Below are 22,277 nucleotides of genomic sequence, written 5' to 3' on the forward strand. Positions count from 1 at the left end.
GCTCCAGGCTACGCCACTTCTCCCCGGGGTGGTGGGAACTAGACATATAAAAATTTTAAAGAAATCTTTTGTTGAGATTTGCTAATAACTTTTTATATTACATAGATTTTCTAAAGAATCCTGAATCATGGATTAAAAGGCAACATCATCATTTTTAATGCCATTTTTCCTCTAAAATTATTGTCAGGATAAATTTTGCCATCATATGTATTTAAATGAATGATCTTGGTTTGTATTTCACTAAAGTAGAAACGTGATCACTGTACTTTTAGCAAATCTCAGTGGTCCTAAGAATTACCCAAATACTGGTGTTCATCACATCACTAAGAAATGTCTCAAATTACTTTCATGTACAGTTCCTTCTGTTATGCAAACAATCATGCAGTAGCCATGTTGTGCAAAGCAGGACCCCAAAGGCAGTATTTAGATGAATAGCCTGGCATTTTTGGGTGGTATTCCTTGAGGGTGAAATGCTAGCCAGACACCAGGAAAACTCCCAACTCCTCTTCCTTGGATCTTTAACATCCATCAGAATAGACAATGAGGTTCCCAGTTTTAGGTCTCATCTTAGGGACTGCAACATGAACAATGAAGCACTCCCATACAAATGGACAGGAGTGGCAGTCTAGATTGTGTGGTCAATTCCCCAAATGGGATATGAACCTGCAACCCGCTGACTCAGTGGTAAGCATGCTCCCAACTGAGCCGACAGTTAAACTTCCAAGAAACACTTAGAAATACTAGGTTTGCTGAGTATCTTGCATTCTTCTGACAGCAGATGACACGTATGTGCAATGTGGGAAGGTACATGAGTTAGTCCCTCTCTACTGTTTCATGTAATTTGAATACCTTTAATATCACGTTATTCAGATCAATACCAATGCAGTTTCTAGATCCATTTCCGAAACAGCACAAAAGCTTTTCCTGGCCGGCATTTCTGCAAAATAAGATTATTATAATTATACAAAAACTAAGAAATGTGTACAATTTAACTTCACTTTCAGCATAAAAATGCCAACCCTTTTAGACTGTCTGGCAGTCTCCAGGAATTCAATATTAATCTCCTGCTGCAAGCAACTTGGAGAAAAATCATAGGGGCATTTACAAAAATTGGAAATGGGAATAAAGGCTGTTGACTAAATCAAGAATTGTTCAATTGGCATTTGTTTGCTTCCCAACTGATAGGGAAGATGGTGCATCACGAAGGTGGACAAGCCGGGTGACCAATGGCAGGAGCGAGGAGGTGGGACATATGGAATTAGCTGGTCAAGTGATGAAATCTCCCAGAACACATCCAACCAGAATTGGCAACTCTATTTCAGCATCATGTAGAGCAGAACACACTCTGAACAGATTACACATTATTACATTCACTAGCAGCACACGGTGGTAATTTGGGCAGGGATATTATTGAGATCCGCCATTACGAACTTAAAAGTTCCACAGTGGTTATTGACCTTCATATCTGAAATCCCAACATCTCTTGTGCGAGCTAGGTTCTTCATCAGGAACTCAAATCAGTAACATTTACCCTATACCTGCCTTTATTACAGTAAAAATACCCATATCAGGACGTCCCAAAGTGCTTTACAGCCAATAAAGTACTTCTGTAGTACAGCCACTGTTAAATTGTAAGCATTTCCTACAATACATGTCACATTAATGTCTAATTTGAGAAACAGTACCTCAGACAGCAGCTCTCACTCAGTAGTGCACTAACCTGTCAGTCTAGATTATGTGCTCAAGTCTCTGGAATGAGACTTAGAGCCCACAATCTTCTGTGCCAGAGACATGGGCTAAGTGGGATATTTTTGTTCATTGATGTTTTCATACAAATGATTAGTGTTAGATAAATCTGGAATAATAATAAAAAGAGGCTGCATTTATCTAGCGCCTTTCCTGACCTCAGGTCATCTCTAAGCACTTTACAGTCAATGAAGTACTTAGTTTTAGGCGTAGCCACTGCTGTAATGTAGGAAACACAAGAGTTAATTTGCGCATAGCAAGCTCCCACATCAGCAATGAAAACATGACCAGATAATTTTTTTTTTAAGGTCTGGCAGCATCTGCGGAGAGAAAAGCAAAGTTAATGTTTCGGGTCTGTGACCTTTCATCAGACCTGAAACGTTAACTTTGCTTCTCTCTTCACAGATACTGCCAGACCTGCTGAGTATTTCCAGCAGTTTTTGTTTCAGAATTTCAGCATCTGCAGTATTTTGCTTTTGTTTTTTTAAGGTACTGGTTGAGGGATAATTGTTAGCCATGACAATGGAGAGACTGCTTTGCTGTTCTTTGAATACTGCCTTGGGCTCTTCTACAACCAGCTGGGAAGGCAGACAGGGCTTCGCTTTAAGGCCTCATCTGAAAGACGGCTACAGATAGTGACACCATTATTCCCAGTCAGAATGGAGATGATTGGGTAATTTCCCCCATCAACCACGCTTGGAGACCCCAATGCAGTAAGTGACTAGGACTGATTTCAAACAGATAATTTGTATTATGGAACCATCCTCCACTCGCTGTAGTTTTCTGCAGAAATCATCCTGCTTTTATAAGGCATGAGATGCAATAGTCTGTTTTTATCCTGAGGGCATAAAAACAAACTGGCATACTGTCAACTTTAATCCAGGCAGGAAGATAGCATGGGACAACTATGTCTTTGGTCTTATGCTGCAACTACACAATCATGAGTTCTTCAAGCTGTCTCCCATTCGTCTCAATAGTTAGTCTGATGAAGTACATTTGATCACAGCAACTCACGACAAGATGCAGACCACACTGCAAGATGCAGAGGAAATTAAGGGGCTTGATTTTTGTATTTCCGACTAATAGGTGCTAATTGTATCCTGCTGTCTGGAATTTCACATTAATCTACGGGAAGGAAGAGGATGATTAGCCAATGGCTTACTCCAGCACTGCTTGATTGGGCTTTCAAACTGTCCAGTTTATTTCTCATAGAAAGACTCATGATAGATGATAGGGCTGCTACTGTTTTATACCGTTTAGATGAACCGATCATTCATTCATGTTACTTTCAGCAATTGTTACTTCCACCTGGCACTCACATGCTGGGATTACAAGTGATTGCACAACTCTCCTATATGCTGTGACAGATTTCAGGTGACCGACATGGGAGATAATGAGAGAAATTAATGATTGAGTGCAAATTTTGTTTCCATTTTTGGCACAGCTTCACGAGGTTAAGCAAAACAAAAAACAGACAATAACTTTTATAAGTCTCAACTTTCAAACAGTGCTGCTGTTAACTGTAATTTCCAATAAACCAGGACAGAGCCATCAATAAAGTGCAAAATGAAGTGAGCTAACTTTGTAGAGCAGGAAATGGCTTTTCTGTTCCCCTATCACTCTTGTGCTCGCTGACTTACATTGGCTCCTAGTCAAACAACATTTTGATTTTAAAATTTTCATTCTTGTTTTCAAACTATCTCTGTAATCTTCTCCAGTCCCACAACCCTCCAAGGTATTTGCACTCCTCTAATTCTGGACTCTTGTGCATCCCTGATTTTAATTGCTCCACCATTAGTGGCCACACCTTCAGTTGCCTAGGCCCCAAGCTCTGGAATACCCTCCCTACACCGCTCCACCTTGCTTTCCTCCTTTAACACACTCCTTAAAACCTACCTCTTTGACCAAGATCATCTGACCTAATATCTCCTTTTGAGGCTCAGTGTCATACTTTGTTTTATAACGTTCCTGTGAAGCACCTTGAAACGTTGTATTACATTAAAGGCACTATATAAATATAAGTTGTTGTTGAAATGGCTTTTACACATCAAAACCAAACTTCACTAACTAAAGTGCGTAAGTCCTTCACAGAACACTGAAACTTCTGCTTTGCTGATATATGGATACAAACAGCATACACTATTATTTTAGGGACTTGAATCAATCCATAAAATAGACTCTCTACTAAAGAAGGTAATAGAGGGACAGAGGGGCAGGAACGAAAGAGGCAGTTAGAGTGGGAGGAGGCTTGTTTATAAACAGCGACATAGACTAGTTGGGCTGAATGGTCACTTTCTTTGCTCTAGATTCTATGTACTTCTATGTGATTCTATGTAAAAGTTCTTTTCTTTGGCACAATTTATTTGTTTATGCATTTAATAAAGTAGGTGCCCATCATCTATGACAGTTTCACCTTAGGTTTACCTGAAATACTTGACACTTGTAGGTGACACTGCGATGGCCAATTTAATTTTTAATGAATGCCGGTGATGCCCAAATGTAGTAACTCCCTAGCTGGCAAGGCAATAACGGTTACTTTATCCAGGATGGCCAATATTAAACCCTTTCCCCATCCTGTGCTGAAGGATAACAGGATGTGTGGGGGTAATTAAAATTGGATCAGGACCCAACTCACCAGATTGTACAGTGTGAGAGGCCCTTGTCCCAGACAGGTGAGTGCCTTGTTGGCATGCAAAAGTTGGAGGTGTGGTGATGTAATTCAGACCATGATACTATTTTAACCTAGTCTTGAAAGGAGCAACCGGTCCATAAGAGAGCTGAAAAATTTAGTCATTTAATTTCTTTTTTCTCTTTACAGGTTTCCTTGTTGGCCAGGAGAAGCAGGAATATTTCTCCAGGCCCCACAAGAAAATCTACAGCCTCCCTTGCCAGAGGCTACCCTCCACTGATTGTAATCGCCTATCTGCCCTCAAATCTACTTATCTGACTGCTAGGTACCATCAACGTGCTCACTTGCTTTCTACCTCATGTCACTAATATTGGATTCGGGAAGGAGTACCTAGAATGATACAGCACAGAAGGCAGCCATTTGGCACATAGTGCCTGCGCTGGCTTTTTGAAAGGGCTATCCGATTAGTCCCACTTCCTTGCTCTTTCCTCATAACCCTAAAAATTTTTCTTTTTCAAGTTATTTATCCAAAGCCCTTTTGAAAGTTACTACTGGACCTGCTCTACCACCCTTTCAGAAAGTCCATTCCCAATCACAACAACTCGCTGTGTAAAATTCTTCTCTCGTCTCTGGGTTCTTTTGCCAACTATTCAACTATATTAAATATGTATCCTCTGGTTACCAACCCTTCTGCTGGCACAAACAGTTTCTCCTTTATTACACTATCAAAATCTCTCATAATTTTGAGCATCTCTTTGCTCGAAGAAGAATAGTCCAAGCTTCTCTAATCTTAATATAACTTAAGTCCCTACTCTGTCAGGCCTGGTGTCCTTAAAAGAGGCCTGTGAGTTAAAATGGCACTGGCCTCATGTCAGTGAGACACGGCGAGACCGATGCTCTCACCACACCCCCAGCTAAAATTGGGTTACAGGGTTTACTACGCTGCATGCAATTGCAGGTACTCTTCAACTGGTGGTGTCATGCAGCAGCCCAAGGCTCTGAGGCTCATGTCAGCCATGTTGGTAGAGGAAAGTATTTAAGTAGCAAATTGTAACTATAAATTTACACCAATCTTGTAAAACTTAAAGCAGGACATCTGGAGCCTCCCACTTGTGCAATTTTCCCCCACCCACGCCCATCATTCCTCAGGTTCCATCTTCCCCCTGGGGCCTACAATCCCATTCTGAACTGCCTGCCTCTGGAAAGTTCTAGGTGGAAGACCTGCCCACCTATACTGTGGATTCCATGGCAACCCTACAGCCTGCCTGCCTTTCTTCCTGACCTTGTAAGGCCCCTTCCTCAGTCAGTCTCCCATTACCCTGCCAATGGCAACTTCCCCCCCACCCCCCACAAACATCAGCTAGGCATTGTTTGGGCTACATAGCCCATTCCTCAGCTATCCTCTCCTCTTCCTCTGCCGAGTGTCCTATGGGCCCTGCTACCTGATCTCTGACAGCTGCAACCCCTACTGAATGTCTTGGCAGGCCTAAGCACTGAACCCTATTCATGCCAATTCCATCTCCCACCTTTTTCCGATTATTTTGCTACCTTCTAATCTTGCTTGACCTGAATACTGCACTAGTAATCCTGCTTATGTTACTGAACTAGTAGTTCAGAGGCTTGGACTAATAATCCAGAGAACGCGAGTTGAAATCTCACTGTGGCAGTTTGACTAAATTCAGTTCTAAAAGAAAATCTGGAAATAAAAAGATGGTTAACAGTAAAAGTGACCATGAAACTGTTAAATTATTGTAAAAACACAACTTGTTCACTAGTGTATTTTAGGCAGGAAAACCTATCTTCCTTACTTGGACTGCCTATATGTGACACCAGGTATACATCAATATGGTTGACTTTTAACTGCCCTCAGAAATGGGATCCAAGCCACACAGTTGTATGAAACTGCTACAAAGGGTGGAATTTTATCAACTTAGCCCCTTAGACAAAATGGCAGGACCATTTGTGGGTCGGGAACCCATTTGATTAATTAGCAGGCTTTGCCAAGGCTCTTTCATTGAGCCACGGCATTATCATCCCACCTCTGGGTTCCACATCAATTAGGGAGAGTGGGAGGTGGGATGACACACCTCAACAAGCAATGAAGAATCTCTATTTAAAGGGACTCATGCAGGGCTCATAATGGCAGCACTGAGTGAAACATTCAAGATACAAGTGGGAAGCAAGAAACTGCTGCAGAATGGAGGCAAGAGATTGGGAGGCTGGCTCCCCACAGCCAGTTCTTAGATTAGTCCCTGGAGGTCCTGTTGAATGCAGTGAGGGCAGGAAGAGAAGTCCTTTTCCCTGGGGATGGGAAGAAGAGGCCAGCCAAGGAAGCCTGGCTGCAAGAAGTAGAGCAGATGCAGGAATGTGGTGCCCAGCACCTGGATCCAGTGCTGAAAAAGGCTGAATGACCTCATGAGGTCTGGCAAGGTGAGTGTCCTACAACTCTCAGCTGACAGGCATCACTCTCTCACCTCTCTAGCATTCTCCTGCACAATGCTCTTCTACTGACACATCTTGCTGTTACACACATTCCTTTCTCTCCAGCCTCAATTTTCCATCTCAACAGCCAACATTCAATCTCACCCTCATCCTATTGCCTTCACACCCATTCCTCACATTCACCCTCCTCAAATGTTCATCCTCCATCCTCAGTAATCAGTTCATTTCTCACACTTCTAACTCTCTGCCTTTTCTCATTGGCGAAGAAGAGAGCTCCCAACTCCAGGGAGAGGCAGCGATCCAGGCGTAGGTCTGCAACCATGGCCACCCTGACCGCGATGGAGGAGGAAGCACTTGAGATAAGCAAGGTGGAACTAGTACTGGCCACTGGCGATGGAGAGACAGGGGGTGGCCCAAAGATCAGGTGTCAGCATTAGATGTCAAACTGCCACTCATGTTAAATCAATGTCACCAATACTTCAAATGTCATGAACTGCACAATGCCAACGTGGAACCCTATTTCACCCACATTCAGTAATAACTCATGTGTTTCATCGCCCACAGATGAATCACGAGACCCAGCAGAAAAAATGAGGATTGAGCTGAGGAGTCCTCAGAGAAGGACCAGCACTCTAAGGATGCACTGTCACATGACTCCTGTGCATCCTCCACCAGCGCAGGTACACATACCTCGGTGGGGCAGAGGAGTGTATCATATGTGAGCAGGAGCAGGTGCTGGAGACAGGAACAACTGTGGAGAGTCTCCATTGGAGGGCACAGGACACTTTAAGCTCTGCTCAACTGGACACAGATGCTAAGCCTTGGGGGGTCATCCATGAAAAGGGAACTTGTGGAGCAGCAAAGGGAAATCTTTATGTTTCTGTCAGCATTTCCAGATGCAGTGCTCACCCTTTCACAGAAAAGGGAGGAGTCCATTTCTACCATGAGTGCCATGATGTCCCGGGCATTCGCACTGATGACCACCTCCATTGAAAGAGTGGCCAACTGCATGGAGAATCAAATGTGGCAGGCCATGGAGTGCATGCTGGCTCACACCAATGGTCTGGACACTCTGGCTGCCAGTTTACAGAGGATCGTACCAAACGTCGCCTTGGTGGCTGAACGTCAGTGACATGCAGCAAAGTGGTCTTTAGCTCTCTGCTAGCAGGAAAGGGCAGGTGGGCCATGAGAGGGAGGATGGAGAAAGGGCACATGGAAGTGACAACTCTTCTCAAGGCACTCCCACTTCTCATTCATTGTCCCCACCCCCCTCAGACAGAGTCCCACATGCTGCCTCCTGCCCAGATGCCTGAATCTGCCCCTGCACAAGTGCAGGTAGGACAATCTTTGCAGGGCCTTCAAGAGCTCCAAAACGTCCATCATAGCACCTCATTTGTCAGAACAAGGGAATTAGCAGCCTGCCCTGCCTTTAGCTCTGCTGAAGCCACAGAGGTAGCACTGGACAACATTCAGGCTTAGGCTAATAAGTGGCAAGTAACATTCGCATCACACAGGTGCCAGGCAATGATCATCTCCAACAAGAGTGAATATAACCATCTCCCCTTGACATTCAATGGCATTACCATCGCTGAATCCCTCACTATCAACATCAGAAACTTAACTGGATCAGCTCCATAAATACTGTGGTGATAACAGCAATCAGAGGCTGGGAATTCTGCAGCAAGTATCTCAGAGTCATATACAGCACTGAAACAGGCCCTTCAGCCCACCGAGTCCGCGCTGACCATCAACCACCCATTTACACTAGAACATAGAACATAGAACATAGAACATACAGCACAGAACAGGCCCTTCGGCCCACAATGTTGTGCCGATCCTTTGTCCTCTGTCAAGGACAATTTAATCTATACCCCATCATTCTCCTTTATCCATATACCTATCCAAAAGCCTTTTGAAAGTCCCTAAAGTTTCTGACTCAACAACTTCCCCGGGCAAGGCATTCCATGCCTCGACCACTCTCTGGGTAAAGAACCTTCCCCTGACATCCCCCTTATATCTCCCACCCTTCACCTTAAATTTATGACCCCTTGTAACGCTTTGCTCCACCCGGGGAAAAAGTTTCTGACTGTCTACCCTATCTATTCCCCTGATCATCTTATAAACCTCTATCATGTCACCCCTCATCCTTCTCCGTTCTAATGAGAAGAGGCCTAGAATGTTCAGCCTTTCCTCGTAAGACTTATTCTCCATTCCAGGCAACATCCTGGTAAATCTCCTCTGCACCCTCTCCAAGGCTTCCACATCCTTCCTAAAATGAGGCGACCAGAACTGCACACAGTACTCCAAATGAGGCCTTACCAAGGTCCTGTACAGCTGCATCATCACCTCACGGCTCTTAAATTCAATCCCTCTGCTAATGAACGCTAACACCCCATATGCCTTCTTCACAGCCCTATCCACTTGAGTTGCAACTTTCAATGATCTATGCACATAGACCCCAAGGTCTCTCTGCTCCTCCACATGCCCAAGAACCCTACCGTTAACCCAGTATTTTGCATTCATGTTTGTCCTTCCAAAATGGACGACCTCACACTTTTCAGGGTTAAACTCCATCTGCCACTTTTCAGCCCAGCACTGCAACCTATCCAAGTCCCTTTGCAGACGACAATAGCCCTCCTCGGTATCCACAACTCCACCAACCTTTGTATCATCTGCAAATTTACTGACCCACCCTTCGACTTCCTCATCCAAGTCGTTAATAAAAATCACAAACAGGAGAGGACCCAGAACTGATCCCTGCGGCACGCCACTGGTAACTGGGCTCCAGGCTGAGTATTTACCATCTAAGACCACTCTCTGCCTTCTATCAGTTAGCCAATTCTTAATCCAACTGGCCACATTCCCCACTATCCCATGCCTCCTGACTTTCTCCATAAGTCTACCATGGGGGACCTTATCAAATGCCTTACTAAAATCCATGTACACCACATCCACTGGTTTACCCTCATCCACTTGCTTGGTCACCTGCTCAAAGAATTCAATCAGGCTTGTGAGGCAAGACCTACCCCTCACAAAACCGTGCTGACTGTCCCGAATCAAGCAGTGTCTTTCCAGATGCTCAGAAATCCTATCCCTCAGCACCTTTTCCATCAACTTGCCTACCACCGAAGTAAGACTAACTGGCCTGTAATTCCCAGGGTTGTTCCTATTCCCTTTCTTGAACAGGGGCACAACATTTGCCACCCTCCAATCACCTGGTACCACCCCCGTCAGCAGAGAAGATGAAAAGATCATTGCCAGCGGCTCTGCAATTTCATCCCTTGCTTCCCATAACATCCTTGGATATACCCCGTCAGGCCCGGGAGACTTGTCTATCTTCAAGTTATTCAAAAACCCCAACACATCTTCCCTCCTAACGAGCACTTCCTCGAGCTTACCAGTCTGCTTCCCACCGTCCTCTTCAGTAATACACCCCTTCTCATTCGTAAATACCGAAGAGAAGTACTCATTCAAAACCTCACTTATCTCTTCCGGCTCAACACACAGTCTCCCGCTATTGTCCTTGACCGGACCTACGGTCCCCCTAGTCATCCTCATATTTCTGACATACGCGTAAAAGGCCTTGGGGTTTTCTTTTATCCTACCCGCCAAGCATTTTTCATGCCCTCTCTTAGCTCTCCTAATCCCTTTCTTCAGATCCTTCCTGGCCATCTTGTATCCCTCCAGAGCTATGCCTGTGCCCTTTTTCCTCAACTTTATATACGCATCCTTCTTCTTCCTAACAAGACTCTCAACCTCTCTTGTCAACCACGGTTCCCTCACATGACCATCCCTTCCCTGTCTGACAGGGACATGCTTATCAATGGCCCCTACTATCTGCTCCTTGAAAAAGTTCCACATTTCGACCGTGCCCTTCCCTGCCAGCATATGCTCCCAACTTATGCTCCTCAGTTCCTGCCTGACAGCATCATATCTACCCTTCCCCCAATTGTAAACCTTGCCCTGTTGCACATACCTATCCCTCTCCATTACCACAGTGAATGCTACAGAATTGTGATCACTATCTCCAAAGTGCTCGCCCACCAACAGCTCTATCACTTGCCCTGGTTCATTACCTAGTACCAAATCCAATATTGCCTCCCCTCTGGTCGGGCAGTCTACATACTGAGTCAGAAAAGCTTCCTGGACATACTGCACAAACACTACCCCATCCAAACTATTCGATCTAAAGAGTTGCCAATCAATATTTGGGAAGTTGAAATCCCCCATAATTACTACCCTGTGACTTCTGCTCCTTTCCAAAATCTGTTTCCCAATCTGCTCTTCCACCTCCCTGCTGCTATTGGGGGGCCTATAGAAAACTCCCATCAAGGTGACTGCTCCTTTCCTGTTCCTGACCTCAACCCACAGTGCCTCAGTCGGCAGATCCTCCTCGAAAATTCTTTCAGCAGTTGTTACACTATTTCTAACTAACAATGCCACCCCCCCACCTCTTTTACCACCATTCCTAATCTTATGAAAACATCTATAACCAGGTACCTCCAAAAACCATTCCTCCCCCTCACCTATCCACGTTTCAGTGATGGCCACAACATCGTAGTCCCAAGTGCCCATCCACGCCTTCAATTCACTCACCTTATTCCTGATGCTTCTTGCGTTGAAGTATACGCACTTTAACCCTTCTCCGTGCCCATCTGTCCTCTGCGACAGTGCTACCTTCCCCAATACCTCACTACACTCTTTGTCTTTCTGAGTGGACCCACTGGTCCCTGGATTACAAGTCCGGTTCCCATCCCCCTCCCAAACTAGTTTAAACCCTCCCGAACAGTACTAGCAAACCTCCCTCCCAGGATATTGGTGCCCCTCTGGTTCAGATGCAGCCCGTCCTGTTTGAACAGGTCCCATCTTCCCCAGAATGCAGTCCAATTATCCAAGAACTGGAAGCCCTCCCTCCTACACCATTCCTGCAGCCACGTGTTCAGCTGTGCTCTCTCCCTATTCCTAGCCTCACTATCACGTGGCGCCGGCAACAAACCAGAGATAACAACTCTGTCCGTCCGAGCTTTCAGCTTCCAGCCTAACTCCCTAAACTCACTTCTAACATCTGTGCCACCCTTCCTTCCTACGTCGTTGGTGCCAATGTGCACCACGACCTCTGGCTGCTCCCCCTCCCCTTTAAGGATCCTGAAGACGCGATCACAAACATCACGGACCCTGGCACCAGGGAGGCAACAAACCATCCGTGCGTCTCGCCTGCGCCCACAGAACCGCCTGTCCGTACTCCTCACCATCGAGTCCCCGATGACTAGTGCTCTCCCATTCTCCCTCCTTCCCTTCTGAGCCACAGTGCAGGACCCCGTGCCAGAGGCCCGGTCACTGCAGCCTGCCCCCGATAGGCCGTCCCCCCCAACAGTATCTAAAACTGTATACTTGTTGTTGAGGGGAACGACCACAGGAGATCCCTGCACTGACCTCTTCCCACCTCTAACTGTTACCCAGCTGCCTTTGATTTGTGGAGTAACGACCTCCGTGTAGCTTCTATCTATCAACCCCTCAGCTTCCCGAATGATCCTCAGTTCATCCAGCTCCAGCTCCAATTCCCTAACACGGTCTGATAGGAGCTGGAGACGGATGCACTTCCAGCAGGTGAAGTCGGCAGGGCCACCGGAGGTTTCCCTCACCTCGAACATTCTGCAGGAGGAGCAATACACTACACTGGCTGCCATTTCTTTTATTCAATTACCCCTTAGTTAAGTACAACTATAGATATTAACAAAAACAGTAAATAGCTTACCTGCTCAGTCCTTTTTGGTTAGAGGAGGAGGGTAAAAAGGGTCCTATTATTAGGTTAGAGGAGGAGGATGGGTGGGAGACACTACATTTGTAGTGGCTCGGGTTTACTCAGCTCCGCACCTTTAAGGAAAATACCTACCCAGGAGTCCTCGCTGCCGACCAGCTTCCGGTTCCTCCGGCGCCAAAAGAAACTCAAAGACAAGGAAAACAGTAAGTAAAACAGTAAGTACTTACTTTTAAAACACAGCTCCTGATGCCTTCACTCACCCACCGAAGAGTCGCTACCTTCTCCTGCTGCTCCGCCGGGAAATGAGGCCGAGTCCACGGAGCTCCGCACCTTTAAGGAAAATACCTACCCAGGAGTCCTCGCTGCCGACCAGCTTCCGGTTCCTCCGGCGCCAAAAGAAACTCAAAGACAAGGAAAACAGTAAGTAAAACAGTAAGTACTTACTTTTAAAACACAGCTCCTGATGCCTTCACTCACCCACCGAAGAGTCGCTACCTTCTCCTGCTGCTCCGCCGGGAAATGAGGCCGAGTCCACGGAGCTCCGCACCTTTAAGGAAAATACCTACCCAGGAGTCCTCGCTGCCGACCAGCTTCCGGTTCCTCCGGCGCCAAAAGAAACTCAAAGACAAGGAAAACAGTAAGTAAAACAGTAAGTACTTACTTTTAAAACACAGCTCCTGATGCCTTCACTCACCCACCGAAGAGTCGCTACCTTCTCCTGCTGCTCCGCCGGGAAATGAGCATTAATCCTACATTAATCCCATTTTCCCTCTCGCATCCCCTCAATTCTCCTACCACCTACCTACACTAGGGGCAATTTTTTTTTAACAATGGCCAATTTACTTATTAACCTGCAAGTCTTTGGCATGTGGGAGGAAACCAGAGTACTCGGAGGAAACCCACACGGTCACAGGGAGAACTTGCAAACTCCGCACAGGCAGTACCCAGAACTGAACCCGGGTCACTGAAGCTGTGAGGCTGCGGTGCTAACCACTGCGCCACTCTCACCTCCTGACTCCCCAAAGCTTGTCCACTACCTACAAGACACAAGTCAGGGGCGTGATGGAATACTCTCCACTGACCTGGATAAGTGCAGCTCCAACAACGCTCAAGAAGCTGGACACCATCCGGGATAAAGCAGCCCGCTTGATCAGCACTCCATAGACAAGATACACTGCAGCAACTCAGCAAGGCTCCTTCGATAGCACATTCCAAACCCGCATTCTCTACCACCTAGGAGAACAAGAGCAGTACGTGCATGGCAACACCACCTGCAAGTTCCCCTCCTTGGAGAAGTGAAAGTAAGTGGAAGAGGAAGACTTCATAGTTGCATAAGGGGATTCACTTAGGTGTTTGTAACCATGAATATCTTGCTTAATTCGTGAAATATTAGGTAAGGAAAGTTTTTTTAAAAAATATGTCTTGCCCTCTTCATTGCAGCATTCTAGTTCCCCAATCGATAAAAGGATTCATCAGAATGGCACAACCAGAGTGGAGACCATGCGGACGGTGTGCCTGTGGTGGAATGATTTGTGCAGGTTGGGTGGGGGGCCCAGAGCATTCAGGGTTACAGTTCTATATGGCACCAGGGTTGCTCGTTATCTGAACCGCGTCACTGAGGCCGGTGCAGGCTTCTCTGGCAGCTATATGATTGGCTTTATCCGTTCATGGAATGTGACCGTTGCTGGCAAGGTCAGATTTATTGCCCGTTCCTAAATGCCCTTGAAGTGGTGGTGGTGATCCGCCTTCTTGAACCGCTGCAATCTGTGTAGTGTAGGTACACCCAGAGTGCTATTGGGGAGGGAGTTCCAAGAATTTGACCCAGCAACAGTGAAGGAACTGTGATTATAGTTCCAAGTCAGGATGGTGTGTGGCTTGGAGGGGAACTTGCAGGTGGTGGTGTTCCCATGCATCTGCTGCCCTTGTTCTTCTAGGTGGTAGAGATTGCGGGTTTGGAAGGAGCCTTGCCGAGTTGTTGCAGTGCATCTTGTGGTGGATGGAGGTGCCGATCAAGCAGGCTACTTTATCCTGGATGGTGTTGAGCTTCGTGAGTGTTGTTGGAGTTGCACTCATCCAGGTCAGTGGAGTATTCCATCACGCTCCTGACTTGTGTCTTGTAGTTAGTGGACAAGCTGTGGGGAGTCAGGAGGTTAGTTACTCCCTGCATAATTCTCAGCCTCTGACTGCCCTTATTACCACAGCATTTATGTAGCTGGTCCAGTTAAGTTTCTGATCAGTGGTAACCCGCAGGATGTTGATAGTGAGGGATTCAGTGAAGGCTATGGCGTTGAAGTTCAAGGGGAGATGGTACATTCTTTCTTGTTGGAGATGATCATTGCCCGGTACTTGTGTGGCATGAATGTTACTTGCCACTTAGCCTAAGCCCAAATGTTGTCCAGGTCTTGCTGCATGTGGGCATGGACTGCTTCAGTTTCTGAGGAGTTGTGAATGGTACTGAACACTGTGCAATCAACAATTAACATCCACATTTCATTCCTTATAGTGGAAGGAAGGACATTGATGAAGTAGTGTAGATGGCTGGGCCTAGGACACTACCCTGTGGAACTCCTGCAGCGATGTCCTGGGGCTGAGATGATTGGCCTCCAACAACCACAACCATCAGCTGCCCAGGCCACATTATGCTCTTCTTCCCGCTCCTCTTCCTCCTCCTCATCAGATGAGTGGTCTGCAGCTTCCTACTCCTGAAGCTCCATTCCTCTCTGCAGCGCCATGTTGTGCAAGGCCCACCAGACCATCACTAATCTGGAGACCCTTGCTGATGAATACTGAAGGGTGGCCCTAGATCTGACAAGGCATCTGAATTTCATTTTTAGCATGCCAATGGCTTGCTCAATGATCGCCCTTGTGGTAATGCAGCTCCTATTGTACCTCTTCTTGGCATGATTGGCACGGCCTCATATAGTTATCATCAGCCAGGTTCTGAGAGAGTAGTCCTGGTCTCGAAGGAGCCATTTGCTCAATCAACTCGAAGGTGCAAACGTCTGTGTTGATTTGACTCTTGCAGGATGTAGGAGTCATGGCAGCTTCCAGGAAATCCTGCAAGGGGAGATGGTTACATTCTCTCTTTTTGGAGATGATCATTGCCTGGTACTTATGCGGCGCGAATATTATTTGCCACTTATTAGCCTAATGTGGCATAATGTGGCCTGGGCGGCTGATGGTTGTGGTTGTTGCAGATGCCAAAATGAATATTTTGCGTCAGTATTTACAGTAGAGAAAGAAAATGTTGTCGAGGAGAATACTGAGATTCAGGCTACTAGGCTAGATGGGATTGAGGTTCACAAGGAGGAGGTGTTAGCAATTTTGGAAAGTGTGAAAATAGATAAGTCCCCTGGGCCAGATGGGATTTATCCTAGGATTCTCTGGGAAGCTAGGGAGGAGATTGCACAGCCTTTGTCCTTGATTTTTATGTCGTCATTGTCGACAGGAATAGTGCCGGAAGACTGGAAAATAGCAAATGTTGTCCCCTTGTTCAAGAAGGTGAGTAGAGACAGCCCTGGTAATTATAGACCTGTGAGCCTTACTTCGGTTGTGGGTAAAATGTTGGAAAAGGTTATAAGAGACAGGATTTATAATCATCTAGAAAAGAATAAGTTCATTAGCGATAGTCAGCACGGTTTTGTGAAGGGTAGGTCGTGCCTCACAAACCTTATTGAGTTTTTCGAGAAGGTGACCAAACAGGTGTAAAGCAGTGGATGTGGTGTATATGGATTTCAGTAAGGCGTTTGATAAGGTTCCCCACGGTAGGCTATTGCTGAAAATACGGAAGTATGGGGTTGAAGGTGATTTAGAGCTTTGGATCAGAAATTGGCTAGCTGAAAGAAGACAGAGGGTGGTGGTTGATGGCAAATGTTCATCCTGGAGTTTAGTTACTAGTGGTGTACCGCAAGGATCTGTTTTGGGGCCACTGCTGTTTGTCATTTTTATAAATGACCTGGAAGAGGGTGTAGAAGGGTGGGTTAGTAAATTTGCGGATGACACGAAGGTCGGTGGAGTTGTGGATAGTGCCGAAGGATGTTGTAGGGTACAGAGGGACATAGATAGGCTGCAGAGCTGGGCTGAGAGATGGCAAATGGAGTTTAATGCGGAAAAGTGTGAGGTGATTCACTTTGGAAGGATTAACAGGAATGCAGAGTACTGGGCTAATGGGAAGATTCTTGGTAGTGTAGATGAACAGAGAGATCTTGGTGTCCAGGTACATAAATCCCTGAAGGTTGCTACCCAGGTTAATAGGGCTGTTAAGAAGGCATATGGTGTGTTAGCTTTTATTAGTAGGGGGATCGAGTTTCGGAGCCACGAGGTTATGCTGCAGCTGTACAAAACTCTGGTGAGACCGCACCTGGAGTATTGCGTGCAGTTCTGGTCACCGCATTATAGGAAGGATGTGAAAGCTTTGGAAAGGGTGCAGAGGAGATTTAGATTAGATTAGATTAGATTAGAGATACAGCACTGAAACAGGCCCTTCGGCCCACCGAGTCTGTGCCGAACATCAACCACCCATTTATACTAATCCTACACTAATCCCATATTCCTACCAAACATCCCCACCCCATCCCATTTACTAGGATGTTGCCTGGTATGGAGGGAAGGTCTTACGAGGAAAGGCTGAGGGACTTGAGGCTGTTTTCGTTGGAGAGGAGGAGGAGGAGAGGTGACTTAATAGAGACATATAAGATAATCAGAGGGTGATATAGGGTGGACAGTGAGAGTCTTTTTCCTCGGATGGTGATTGCAAACACGAGGGGACATAGTTTTAAGTTGAGGGGTGATAGATATAGGACAGATGTGAGAGGTAGTTTCTTTACTCAGAGAGTAGTAGGGGCGTGGAACGCCCTGCCTGCAGCAGTAGTAGACTCGCCAACTTTAAGGGCATTTAAGTGGTCATTGGATAGACATATGGATGAAAATGGAATAGTGTAGGTCAGATGGTTTCACAGGTCGGCGCAACATCGAGGGCCGAAGGGCCTGTACTGCGCTGTAATGTTCTAATTCTAATTCAGCCCCAGGACATCGCTGCAGGAGTTCCTCATGGTAGTGTCCTAGACTCATGCATCATAAAATAATAGTGGTCACAAATGATCTGAATATTGCAGGAGTGGAATCCCTTCTGGTTGATGAACACTGATGGATTATCTGATGCTGCCTTGATTGCAATGTGTGCAGTGACTCCCTGAACCTGTGGAAATCTAGCCTCTGAAGAAAAGGCAAGAGCTCTCCGCATCTAACTGGCCTCATCAGTGTCAAAATGCACATATTTGGCAGCCTCAACATACATGGCATCTGTGAATTGGGAGATGTGTTTGTGGGCTGCAGCTTAAGAGATCCTGCAGATGTCCCCAGCCAGAAAGAAGCCTGAGGTAAATAAATTCAGGGCTGTGGTGACACTGATGCCCACTGGCAGTGCATGCCCAACTGGCCCTGTTGGAAGGCAGTGTTGTTCCAAGAGGCTGCAAATGTCAGCAATGAGCTGCCGTGAGAGCCTGAGCCTCCTGAGGCACTGTTGCTCAGTCAAGTTGAGGATGCTGATCCTCTGTCTGTATACCCTGTCCTAGAGTATTGCCTCCTTCGAGCTATAGCTCGGTGTCCTTCCCGTCTGTCCTGTGGAGTGGCTTGTGGGTGCGGAAAAGGTAGCCGTTATTGCTGCTTCTGCTGGTGTTGGTGGTCCTCCTGTTCCACTTCAGAAGTCAATATAATGGCTGCATAAGCTGCTCCGTTCTGCAACAAAGGCTGTGAGCAGATAAGTTTACAGCAAGATAAGTATGGTCCAAGGTGAGTCAAATGACTTCCAAAATGTTGTTCCAGTCCTGTAAATCAGGGTAATCACGCTCTCAAGACAAGTGCTCAGAGTACAAGCCTTTCCTCTAGGCATGGTTGCAACTGTACTGTTGCTTTTTAAAAAAATGCTTTCTAGCATGTCAGTTCCATTACCAATGACTTTCTGCTGTTTTCTCTCCTTGTGTGCGCTGGCAACATCCAGAGAGCTTGGTAAATGTGCGTGTTAACTGTTAAAGCCTGAATAGAAGGTTAAATTGCCAATTAATTGGTATTTAATATATTTAAATATCTGACCTGATACCTTCGAGGGGGTTTCCCGCTCATTTCCGAACACACTCGTTAAAGGGGGAAAGAGAGCGGGAACATCCCCATATGTCGTCATTTTTCGGGGCTTCCGCCCAAAGAACCTACAATGGTCCAAGAAGGCAGCCCACTGCAACCATCTTCTCAGGACAACTTGGCATGGATAATAAATGCTGGCCTTGCCAGCGACACCCATACCTGGAGAATGAATACGAGTACGTACTCTAGGCTGACACTTCAGTGCAGTACTGAGGGAGTGCTGTACTATCGGAGGTGCCATCTTTCAGATGAGACATTAAACTGAGACTCCATTTGCCCTCTCCTACAGACATAAAAGATCCCAGGGCACTATTCTTAAGAGGAGCAGGGCAGTTCTCCTCGGTGTCCTGGCCAACATTTATCCCTCAACCGACACTTAAAAAAGATTAACTGGTCATTAGCTTACTGTCATTCATGGGACCTTGCTGTGTGCAAAGTGGTTGCCACATTTCCCATGTTACAACAATGACTACACTTCAAAAAATTGGTTGTGAAGTCCCTGAGATTATGAAAGGTTCTTTATAAATGTAAATTCTTTTCTTCTTTCATTGGGTAGAGTGACCCCATGCCCATATCTGTGTCATCTATGATGTCATACACTCAAAGGAACTCTGCTATCCAGTGAAAGCTGGTCAACCTGTCCACAAGGAATACTCCAAAGATACTGTCTTTTGCAACCACAGCCTTTACTTGCTTGATAGTTTTTTTTTATTCGTTTGTGGGTTGTGGGCATTGGTGACTAGGCCAGCACTTATTTCCTATCCTTAACTGCCCTTGAACCAAGTGGCTTGCTGGGCCATTTCAGAGGGCATTGCTGAGAGTCTGGAGTCACATGTAGGCCAGACCAGGTAAGGACAACAGATTTCCTTCCCTAAAGGGCATTAGTGAACTAGATGGTTTTTTACCACAATTGACAATGTTTTCAGGGTCACCAGTAGACTAGCTTTTAATTCCAGATTTACCTTCTGCTGTGGTGGGATTTGAACCCATGTTCCCAGAGCATAAGCCTGGGGCTTTGGGTTACTGGTCTAGTGACAATACCACTATGCCAATGCCTCTAATACAAATCAGAGGCAATATAATCTCTTGGACTAACTTTGATTGCCTAAAGGGGTCAGAGAGGAACTCCCCGCTCCCTTCCAAAATTGCTTGGGTTTTTAAAATCATTTTTTCCGCTTCTCCCAGGAGATCACATGGTTCTGGGTAGTCGGGGAGGGGATGGATCATGATGCACTAGGCATCATAGCCCTGAGGCAGGGTAGATGAACCAGTGGATCTTTTCCTGTCCATCATATTCAGATGTTCATATGCTTGCACTGCCTCATGTACCTTTGGATAGCTTGTAAGGATACAACAGTATGAACACTTGCTCTTGTGGTAGCCCTTCGCATCGGTGAAAAAAATCCAACCTTGTTCTAGATGTCGCCAGCAGGTCGTTCAGCAACAGATTCTGCAGCTATGTGACTACTTATCTTGCAAGGCAGAAGCAGTAAAGACTAGTCTCCTTCAATGGGCCCATATATATATATGTGTGTGCGTGTGTGTGTGATAAAGTCCAGATGTGTAGTGGTAAATAATATCTCTGATCAAGTCCTCTTTATCCTAATATAAACTGGAATAGTAACACTGTAAAGGGCACAAAGGAGGTGAAGAGTTTCTGAAGTATTTTCAGGAGAATTTTCTTGATTAGTATGTTTCCAGCCCAACAAGGAAGGAGGCATTGCTGGATCTGGTTCTCTGGAGTGATGTGGGTCAAACAGATAAAACAGCATAGGGGAACATTTAGGGAACAGGGATAAAATAACAAAGTGTTGGCTAGCTATGGAAAAGGACAAGGAACAATCTTGAGTTAAAATACTTAATTGGAGGAGGGCCAATTTCAGTGGTGTGAGAACACATCTGGCCCAGGTAGACTGGAATCAAAGATTGGCAGGCAAAGCTGTAATGGAATAATGGGCTGCCTTTAAAAAGGAGATAGTTCAGGTACAGCTGAGGGGGAAAAGGTAGGACAAGCAAAGCCAGAGCTTCTTGGATGAAGAGAGAGATAAAAGAAAATGAAGCAGAAAAGGTGTGTATAACAGATATCATGTTGATAATACAAGTGAGAACCAAGCTGAATAAAGCGAGTTCAGAAGGGAAGGCAAAAGGAAATGAAAGGCAAAGAGAGAGAGAATAAGAGACTGGCAGCAAACATAACAGGGAATCCAGAAAACTTCTATCGGCATAAAGATAGGAAAAGGATAGTTGAGACACTGGATGAGGTAAAAATTATTAAAGAGGCAGTATTAGAACAGCTGGCTGAATTTAAAGTTGATAAGTCACCAGGATGGTTGGGATACATCGGAGAATACTGATAGAAGGGAGGAAAATGTGGAGACACTGGACGTAATCCTCCAATCCTCCTTGGATACAGGGATAGTGCCAGAGGGCTGGAGAATTGCAAATGTTAAACTTTTGTGAAAAGAAAAAGGTGCAAGGATAAACCTAGCAACAGGCCAGTCACTGGAACAAGTATGGATTAATTAAAGGAGCCAGCATGGATTTGCTAAAAACAAAATCATGTTTAACTAATTTGATTGACTTTTTTGATGATTGATTAGGGTTATGCGATTGATGTGGCCTATATGGACATCCAAAAGGCATCTAATAAAATGGGACATAATAGGCTTGCCAGTCAAGTTGAAGCTCATGGAATCAAAGGGACAGTGGCAGCTTGGCTACGAAGTTAGCGGAGTAACATGAGAGGGAGGGAAACAGTTGTTTCTCAGACTGCAGGACGATATACAGTGGGGGTCCCCAGGAGTTAGTACTAGGACCACCGCTTTTCTTGATATATATTAATGACAGCGATTAATGGCAGCGAGGCCTGGACAACGTATGTCAGCCAAGAGCGACGTCTCAATTCATTCCATCTTCGCTGCCTCCGGAGAATACTTGGGCATCAGGTGGCAGGACCGTATCTCCAACACAGAAGTCCTTGAGGCGGCCAACATCCCCAGCTTATACATACTACTGAGTCAGCGGCGCTTGCGATGTCTTGGCCATGTGAGCCGCATGGAAGATGGCAGGATCCCCAAAGATACATTGTACAGTGAGCTCGCTACTGGTATCAGACCCACCGGCCGTCCACGTCTCCACTTTAAAGACGTCTGCAAACGCGACATGAAGTCCTGTGACATTGATCACAAATCGTGGGAGTCAGTCGCCAGCATTCGCCAGAGCTGGCGAGCAGCCATAAAGGTGGGGCTAAAGTGTGGCGAGTCGAAGAGACTTAGCAGTTGGCAGGAAAAAAGACAGAAGCACAAGGGGAGAGCCAACTGTGTAACAGCCCGACAAACAAATTTTTCTGCAGCACCTGTGGAAGAGCCTGTCACTCTAGAATTGGCCTTTATAGCCACTCCAGGCGCTGCTCCACACACCACTGACCACCTCCAGGCGCTTACCCATTGTCTCTCGAGATAAGGATGCCAAAGGATTAATGATCTAGACTTGGGTGTACAGCACACAATTTCTAAATTTGCAGCTGACACAAAACTAGAAGGTATTGTGAACTCTGAGGAG

At 45.9% G+C, this 22,277-nt stretch overlaps 1 protein-coding gene across 5 annotated transcripts in view; it reads right to left on the reverse strand.

Annotated features, from left to right (window-relative positions):
* LOC137369315 (uncharacterized) overlaps positions 1–22,277 on the reverse strand; it is a 265,372-nt gene that overhangs the window by 18,176 nt on the left and 224,919 nt on the right. For 4 of the 5 annotated variants that reach the window (XM_068030360.1, XM_068030358.1, XM_068030361.1 and 1 more), the window contains one exon: positions 850–937. The exons of the other annotated variant lie outside the window; for it this stretch is intronic. In XM_068030360.1, the coding sequence (XP_067886461.1) occupies positions 850–937 (88 nt within the window). The remainder of the gene's footprint in view (positions 1–849; positions 938–22,277) is intronic. 5 annotated transcript variants of the gene reach the window in all.

This window comes from Heterodontus francisci, chromosome 4, assembly GCF_036365525.1.
Source record: "Heterodontus francisci isolate sHetFra1 chromosome 4, sHetFra1.hap1, whole genome shotgun sequence".
NCBI lineage: Eukaryota > Metazoa > Chordata > Chondrichthyes > Heterodontiformes > Heterodontidae > Heterodontus > Heterodontus francisci.